The 9869-nt window shown below is 29.4% G+C and overlaps 1 protein-coding gene across 1 annotated transcript; it reads right to left on the bottom strand.

Annotated features, from left to right (window-relative positions):
• Positions 1 to 513: 513 nt before the first annotated feature.
• On the bottom strand, positions 514 to 2970 carry LOC139881354 (protein terminal ear1 homolog). Its single transcript, XM_071865839.1, has 5 exons — positions 2172 to 2970; positions 1448 to 2084; positions 1202 to 1327; positions 966 to 1107; positions 514 to 852 (listed from the first exon to the last, which is right to left on the bottom strand). Exons 1-5 carry the CDS (start codon positions 2968 to 2970, stop codon positions 514 to 516), a joined length of 2043 nt encoding a protein of 680 aa, XP_071721940.1.
• Between the last annotated feature and the right edge of the window lie 6899 nt (positions 2971 to 9869).

The raw sequence follows: 9869 nt of genomic DNA, 5'->3' as shown, positions 1-9869 counted from the left end.
GCGATAGACGGTGGCAACTCTTTGTCCACTGGTTTATCCATCGTTACTTAAACCATTTTCTAGAATCGACGACGATTTATTATTAACACGGGCCTAAATTTTCTAAATTTGATCATGCAACTTGATTATTATACGGTACTAATTATAACTAACAGCTACTCCTTATTTAAACTAAAAACATAAACAGGAAGATGTCAATTATAACTAACAGCTACTCCTTATATAAACTAAAAACATAAACAGGAAGATGTCACTAGTCTATCTATTTTTCATACAACCAAGCCAAGCTAAGGCTCGGTGCTCGACAATATTGCAGCTACTATATATTACTGGATTAGATCATGGCAGAGATTTGTTTGATGATGGGTTAGGAGCTAACAAGTTAGTACAAAACAGTCTCCCTAACAAAACAAAAGTTGTATTTTTTTTCTTCTCTTTAGCTCCCAAACTATCACCCAACCACCAGACTAGATTTGGATAAGACACCATATATCATCCATCAATATTCCCTTTTCATGACGCCAAAACCAAACCGCAGCCACTGAATTGGTCGTCGTCTTCAATATCGAATCCGTCACTGCCACCACCGCCGAAGCTGGAGCTATATTGAGTGCTAATGCAGCTGCTGCTGCTTCCACCACCACCACCAATTGGGTCATCTTCTCCTTCCAAGTCAGCATGGTCAGAGTTTGGAGTCTCATTTAACATGGACTTGTGAAGTTGACCGACTATTGGCTGTGGCTCCGTCAATTGCTTACCGTCTCGAGGAGGAGAAAATATTACTGGCAGATAGTGGTCCATCTCACATGGGAACTTTGAGTTCTTAAAGTGTTCCTTCAATGCTTCCAGACCCTTTATTTTTTCCATAAAATTTCAAAACATAAAAGTAATTTAGTGTCACAATATATACTACATAACAACCCTTAATATTGGTTTAGAAATGTGTATATAATTAAAGAGATGACCTGAACACGGGCATAAGTAACTTCACAGATTTTCCTGGAGTTGAAGACCTCCCAATGTTGTTGGTGAAAAGCCTTGTACAGTCTCCAAGCAGCTTGGGGCGAAGTCATGTTCACAAATCCATATCCCACATTGCACTTGTTACTGATGAATATTAATTCACCAAATTAAGCTAGCATTACAATTTCTATTATACAAACTAATTACTGTATTATTCAATCAGAATTAATTTACTTACTTGAAATCAATAGGGAGGTAAACAAAATCGTAGGAAGACATTGGCTCATCATCTTCACCGTCCCTACATTTCTGCTCGTTCGTATGAATGCAGTGGTTATCCAACATGCTCAATACTAACTTCTGACTGCAAAAACAAATTAATGAAAATTCCACATGATAAAAGCAACTAAATCATCAGTAGTCTTATTTATCATAGAATAATGTATGTATGTATGTATTTAATTAATTAATAATAAAAGGTTACCTGTATTTATTAGGTATGTTCTTGATCATAACAGTTGTTCTTGTTTCGGCACCGCTGCCGGATTCAGTCGTCGTGGCATAATCGCAAATTAGAAATCGGGCATCGGATTTCTTCGTTGGTCTAGGCCTAGGTGGCCTATTGTTACACCTAGGTTCTTGCTGCTTAATGATATTTTTTCCACGATGACTGTTCTTAACAAATCCGTCATTGCGAGCCCCATCTTCCGTTAAATTATGATGATCAGATAGCGACAGATAATCCAAACTTGTTACTACAGACCCGTTAGAATGATTTTTGCCTTTACTATTGAAACTCCACGGTTTCTGAACGGATGGCTTGCTATGAGATGGCAAAAAGCGTGAAGAATTCCTGGGAGGCGATCTCATCATGTGGCCTGAACTAAATTTACTTGTCATCGGCGGCGGGAATTCTGAACGACGAATATTATTCGATGGGAAACCGCCGCCGTACTTCCTCCCAAAACCACCTGGTCGGCTAAATTCAATAACGACTTGTCTGCCACGAATCTCGTTTCCGTTCATTTCACTAAGGGCCTTTGCTGCATCTCTTACGTCATAAAACTCAACGAAACGCTGCCGTTTCTTCATAGGCGTCTCTCTCAATTCCTTCACATCACCTGCAAATTAATTATTGAAGTCAAAATTAAGACTTAAATCGTCATTAATTAAACCCACAATTAAAGCCATGAAAGCTGATTAGGTACCAAAAGCTGAAAATACGTCTCTGAGGTAACCAGAAGATACACCGTCGTCCAAATGAAAGACGACGATGGTGCCTTGATTGGAGCCGCCGGGGACAGCGTTACTCGCCGGAATAGTGAAGTGGGCCCACACGGCATGCCCAGCAATCAACCCACGCGCCAATTGTTGTTGTGGGGCCCCGACAACATTAATACCAGAAGAATTTAGAAGTGGGTGCGTCATCACCATGAGCGACGATGTTGACGGAGCGGCAGAGTAGAGCTGGTTCCTATCCCTACAATGTTGAGGAATATGCTGTTCTCGTATCTCTCTCAGTGCTCTTTCTGCATGCCTTAGGTCGTAGAAATGGACGGTCACGATTCCATCGCGAACTTTCTCCATCTGAACGCCACGAACCTCGCCGAATACCTCTAGTTCCCGACGAATCAGAGACTCGCTCGCGTCGGTCGGCACGTAAGTTAACACTAAAGCACGCGTTGATATAACGGCAGGTTGAGGAACCGCCGGCGGAGTCTGCAGGTGGTGGTGGTGGTGGTTCTCGAAATAATTAGGCGCCGGAGTAGCAAATGGTGGCTGAGAAGGAGGATAGCTAAACGGCAGGGCAAGGACGTCATTCTGAGGCTGGAATGGTGAAAGCGGAGCAGAAGTGTAGGGATAAAATATTTGCAAAGGCGGTTGATGTGGCGGCGGAGGAGCATAGAACGGTATTAATTGTGGGTGGCTGAGTTGATGAAGCGGCCAGAACTCTTGAGCTCTAGGATCGAGTGCTGCAGAGAACCGGACGGAACCGGTGTCTTCCATGACAGCCGGAGTTGCTATTTTTCGGAGAGAATAACGTTTTTGAAGTCAAGGAGGTGGTCAAAATATGGTCTCTTTGTTTGTCTGTGTGTACTCACCTGAGTACTTTATCTCTCTTCTCTGTAAAAATGGTTTCTCTCTCGCTCTATACAGTAAGTCGTATATATCCAAAGTAAAGAAGAGTACAAATAGTAAAAGAGAAGGCAGAAAATTAATTTCCCTTTTTCCCACTACAACTAAGTTTCGTTTTCGAGGCCAAAAAAAAACCCCAAAGAAATTGAACGGATTCCAAAACTTCTCCCTCGTTTTGTATTTATCTCACGAGTTTTGCCAAATTTTATTTTCAAAGTGGATTTAGGCCATGTCATCCACGCGACCTGATTTTTAGAATCGGAAAAAATCACAAAAATCACCAATTTATGGGACATCTAATTAATTAGATGTCTTCCAACTTATATATATTCAATAATATATTGATACGTATTCTTATGGTATAGATTTATAAAAAATTTACTTTAATAATATCAAATAATTTAATTTAATATATTTATTAATTAATATTATATTTATATTTTTCTTAAATTAATTACATAATAAATTTATTTATTATTATTTTTAAATCTTATACATTATTTTTAAATTAAGTTTAATTCAAAAAATTATAACATATTATTTATTTTAAAAAATTAAACTAGTTATTTAAATTCATATATATAAAATATTTAATATATTTTATGTAACTTGATTTTTTGCTTTCGTAAATATTATTGTATTATTTATAATCGAATTATTTAAAGCTAATATTATAATTAAATATATTTTTTATATTTTAATATATTAAATTTATTATGGGTGTCATATTAAAATAAATTGGAGTAAAGAATATTACTTTATAATTTTTATGAAATATTATTTATTTATAATGCAAATTTTTCGAGTAGGTATCAGAGCAAATTGGAATAGAAAATATTACCTTATAATTTTCATGACATATTGTTATTTGTCAATGAATGTGACACACATCTATCCAATGAAAAATTTGCCACATCATTGATAAATAAATTATGTGTCATATAAAAACTATAAGATGGTTTTTCTTGCTTCAATTTGCTCTAATGTGAAAGTTACCTAAAAAGCCACCCACTATAAATTTAATGTATTAAAATATATTTAATAATTCACTCTTTATATATTATTATTTAAGATTAGACATGTGTAAATTTATTATTGGACATGTGTAAGGTGAGATGTAAAGTGGGGACATCCAACTAGTTGGATCTTACATGGTGGGTGGGTGACCTTTTCGTTTTGTTCAATGCTAAATGCCACCTTGGGTGTGCCGCGTGGCGTGGGTGATCTTCACATTGAAGGTGGTCTTTGGGTGTGTTTGGAAAGCTACCTCGGAATTGAAAAACTGTGTAATTGCGTGTAATTACACGATAATTATATGGTTTGACGCGTTTGGACAACCGTATAATTACCGAAACTATATAATTACGTATAATTCAGAGGATGTAATTACACAGTTTCAATTTCGACATTCCCATAAGAATTGATGTAATTGCATTGTGTAATTATACTATTTAATTTTTTTCTTATTATATTATTTATATTTTATAATCTAATATTACAACCAACATAATATTTATAATTATAATATAATTATATAATATTAATCAAATAGTATAATAAATTATACGGTGATATCCAAACGCATCTTAACAAAAATAAAAATAAAAAATTGTTTATGTACTGCCTATAAGTTTACTGTCACAGAGAGAGTAATAATTTATTTCCTATTAGAAAACAAAAAATATATATGGTTTGTAGTATTGATTGCATAATTGCATTAATTATTTCATGTATAGTAAGAGAGTATTTTACGATTCAAAAAAGAGAAAACAGGCAGCGGTATGCTTTGTAGTATTGATTGCATAATTGCACTAATTATTTAATGTATAGTAAGAGAGTATTTTACGATTTAAAAAAAGAGAGTATTTTACTTCAAAAAGTAAGAGTAGAATGTATTAGAGTAGAATGTATTTGTTATGAACATGTGGATATTCATAGTATATTTTTATTTATTATGATTATTTTTTATCATATATAATATTTTTAAGATTTATAAATAGAAATATTTTTGTACAAAATATTAGCACATGAATAAGAATTCTTCCTTCTATTATTTTTATTGTTTTTTTTTAATTATTTTCTCTATTGTTCGATTTTTTTAGTTAATTGTTCTTAACACGTTATCCGTATGAATTTCTACCATTGTTGGGTTATATTGTTTAAATCAAAAATATCCAGGTAAGCTATATACAAAGTTTGATGATTCTATTAAAAAAAGAAAAGCTTAGAGCTTTTACGTTAAAGAAAAAAAAAAAGAGGAGAGACTAGAAATTCTCCCTAAATAAAAAGATTTATATACATATTTGCCACAGATCTATATATATTTATATTACAAAAAAAAATCAGAAGATATGGAAAATATGATGAGAAAATAATGACGTTCTTAATGAATTTCTCTACGATTGAGAATATTTATATAAGCATCTTGAAGATGCAATCATGAAATTGAAGAAGAGATTGGATACAAAAATAAAATTTAAAATAAAAAAATTACCAAAATTCTCATTTTTTTCTTATGTTTACAACAAAACGTGAAGATGAAAATGAGTTATTTTTCTCCATCAATCTTTAAGAAGATCTCGATATTAAAATAAATTACTTTGAAAAATATAAGCCAGAAGCTTATACTAAATAATATCATAATTATTAAATTTCTGGTAACATATTTCTAAGTTTTATTCAATCGTGATTCTATTGTCTAAAAAAAGGCTAAAATGCCTTTACATTAAAAAAAAAAATGGTTTTGAAAAGTCAATGGAATCTCTATAGACTATAATAATAGATCTTGTTGATCATAAATATATTGCAATCAACAGTCAAGTACGCACGTAAATTTCTCTTTAATAATTTAATGAGTATAAATTGAGAAGTTTACTATATATATATATTATTATATATACCGTGCATAATGAGGTCTTTCTTTGATTCAAAACATAGTATTTATGTTTACGTACTCAATTTTTTCAAGGAAAATATAATGATTGCTTTATATATTATATTGAACTATTTCATCCATATTTTTATTGAATAAATAAATTATTTATATATTTATAATGCAGAAGCCTTCTTATGACAAGATGCGAAAGTTTAGATATATAATTCATTTGAAAAAAAAAATAATAATAAAAGACCAGAAGTTCTTAAGTAAAATGTAAAATGTTATATAACGTTGATATACATTACTATCAAGTAAAATTATTTTAAAATAAATGGTTGAGCAAACAAGAAATATACATTTAAAATGTATAATGTGAAATTATATACAATGTAAAGAAAAAGATGATCTATTATTAATAAGATCTTATTTTATATGATTTATATATATTTCTGAAAACATAAATTGCATAATTAATGAAATGATAAGATTTTGCGCGTATGACAAATTTCGTAAATGGAAAATTATATATATAATAATATTTCTTTTTTCCCTTTCCTTTTCATTTTGAATTAACCATTCCGTTTACGCTTAAAGTTTTCCCAATTGGCATCAATTTTTTTTTATTAAAGTCTCATTATTTGAATTCTAATATATATACATATTTATGTTTTTTATGATAGTATAATATCAAATATTGCGATTCTCATTATGGAAGGATTTAAAAAGAAAAAAAAGCAACTAAAAGGTTGTTACGTGAGAAAAAAAAAAGAATAAAGAGACCAGCAGTTCTCATCATTATTATAAGTGTGTGCTCTCTCTCTCTATATATAGATCAAAAGATCTTAACAAACACAGAAAAATAAGATTTGTTTTAGAATTTGAAATAAAATATTATATAATTAAAACTCTATAAATTAATAATATGAAGAAGAGAAAAATTTATTAATTTAGAGAGTTATTAATTTATCAATAAATTAATAATTATTAATTTAAAGAGTTTTTAACTGATTCAACGTAATTCATATTTCCGTATAAACTAAGTAATCATACTGTACATATCAAACAAAAAAACAAATAGATGAACTCTTGGATGCAATAAGAAAAGTTAGATATGAGCTCCAAATAGATTTGAACTTTAAAGGAAAACATACAACTATTGAATCATATTTCAATAGAATGTAATTTTTTTTTTAGTTTTTATGAATTATTAATTTATGATTTTTTTGGGATCGAAAAATTATTATCTTATTATTTTATCGAGTTTTTCAATTTTTTACATTGGTCCAAGTCGAGACCGGACAAATTTATTATTTTAGAGAGTTTATTAATTTACCGAGTATTAATTTAAAGAGTTTCTACTGTATAAAGCATGAAGCTTTCTTTTGTCTAAATTAAAAAAATCTAGATAATTGATTTGAAAAATAAAATAAAAATGTGAACAACAGGAACGGAAATTCTTCTGTCAAAAAGCATAGAAGACAAGTAAAATATTACTTGATAATATTGATTTATTATCAATTAAAATTATTTAAGAATAAAAAGAATCGAGTAAACAAAAAATGTATAATATGAAATTATAAATACAGCTTGTTAACAATATCAAAAATAATATATCAAATTTTATTATTTATATATGTCAAATCATTTTTCTTCATTTACTCGTAGATGGTCAATAGATTGATCTCTCATTTTTTTTATTTTGAAAATAATGATTGATTAGATATAATATGAAGATAAAGAAATTTGGTTTGATCGGGTAGACATTCCGATTTAATGCGCAAGCAAGCATATTTATCGTATTTCACCATTTATAATTATTTTGACCCAGAAGCCATGATTTTTTTTTATTATGATTATCGATATGCAGATATATAATCACTATAATGCACATCTCAAATCAGGGAAGAATAAGAAATGTGCTAAAAGAAAACTATATGTTATTAAAATATTAGTTTGATCCTCTATATGAATTATAAATTCATAAGCTAATTCATTTGTACTCTACACATGTCGAATTAATGAAAAGAAAGTGGTTCGAAGAAATTGAAGTATCTTATTAATAAAAATAAATAAATCTCTATAAATTATGTCATTAATAAAATATTATTGTCAACAACATTAACAAATGAATTTCAAAGAATGACATACGAGGATCTTAATTTGGGAAAAAACTTACGTACGCTTCTCTGCTTTAAACAGTTGTACGTTTGACCGATAGTACAACTGTTTAAAGCAGAGAAGCGTACGTAATGTACGTAAAGAAGTGTACGTAAGTCCGGTCCCTTAATTTGACATGTCAAAAAAATGACATGTACTAGACAAAATACAAAGATGCAATACATTTAAATGTTAAAGTTTCTTGGAACAAATAGTCCATCCTTCCAAATATCTAAAGCTACAAATTATTATTTATGAGAATAAATAAGAAAGTATAAAATTAATTTTTATGGTGAATAAAATTTCTTTAGATATAAGTATTATATTGGTGGATATATGTGTAAATATTAAATTGCACTTTGTAGATATGGTTATAACCAATTTGATAATTTGGTTTATGTGAAATCTTTGAAGGATATAAATTTTTGAAGGATGAATCACTAAAATGCATGAAGCATATAAAGATTAATAACAAAAGAAAAGCGGCCCAAAATTTGTACAATAAAATTATGCATGCATAACTTAAGAAGAGCTTATTTTAAATAAAAATTTGAAAGATATGTTTATAGTTATATAACATATATCTTATTCTCTTTTTCCTTCAAACATCTTGAAATAAGTATAATGGAACCGAAAATATTTTAATTTATAGAGTTGTCCGTCCTAAAATTACTATAGAATTTATATGAAGACAATTAAGAAATTATTTAACAATGATAACTAACCTAACATATCCGGAAGATATGTAAATTAGTATGTAAAGATAATGCAACTCACATTACTTAGTTATAAAAGGAATATTGATATATATAATAAAGGTAATAGGACGGACGTATGTAGCCGGAAATTCTACATTCATGGTCTTCAAAAAGAATGACGACATTAATGATATATGAGAAATTCGTCCAAATGATAATATCACGAACATATATATTAAGACATTACATGAAAATTATATAAAGTTGGGAAGCGTCAATTCAAGAATGTCAAGTAATATAGTCATGAGGGGAAGATTAAATTAAATATCAAATAATGTCGTCATGAGGGGGAGATTAAATTATGTTGTACTCTTTTTCTTTGATTAAGAGTTTGTCCCATAAATTTTCCTAAATAAAATTTTAATGAGCATATTACTTTTACATATATGTAATCATATATTTTTATTTTCTAATTTTTCGTCTAATAAATTTTTTATGAGACATATCAAAAAAGAGTATAATATGTATATATTTACTGAATATTCAAGGGGAGTGTTATGAACATTTATTTGGTGGATGTTTATAATATATTTTTATTCATTATGATTATTCTCTTATCATACATAATATTTTTGTACAAAACATTAACACATGAATAAAAATTATCTCTTCTATTATCTCTATTGTTTTTTTCTAGTTATTTTATCTACTGTTCAATTTTTTTAATTAATTGTTTTTAACGGAATTTTTTAGTTATCGATTATTTTTCATTGTTATTTTCTTAAAGACGGCGATAAATTTATAATTTGCATTCTTTTAAAAAGAAAAATTAGTTAAACATGAAGGTTTTCCAGCTTTCATGTATAGGAAAGGATGGATATATGATCCGTAGGAGAGGTGGTGATAGTCATATATGACGGACTTTATTAATCTTGATGGTATCTGGCATCAAATATCATCACTAAAGATTAATGAAGTCATATGATAATCGATAATGGTATTGGACGGCTCATTAAAAAAAAAAGTGAATTACAATC

The sequence above is a fragment of the Rutidosis leptorrhynchoides genome, unplaced genomic scaffold (assembly GCF_046630445.1).
Source record: "Rutidosis leptorrhynchoides isolate AG116_Rl617_1_P2 unplaced genomic scaffold, CSIRO_AGI_Rlap_v1 contig146, whole genome shotgun sequence".
NCBI lineage: Eukaryota > Viridiplantae > Streptophyta > Magnoliopsida > Asterales > Asteraceae > Rutidosis > Rutidosis leptorrhynchoides.
Note: the sequence above shows the minus strand (reverse complement) of the source record. Positions and strands in the feature narration are given on the sequence as shown.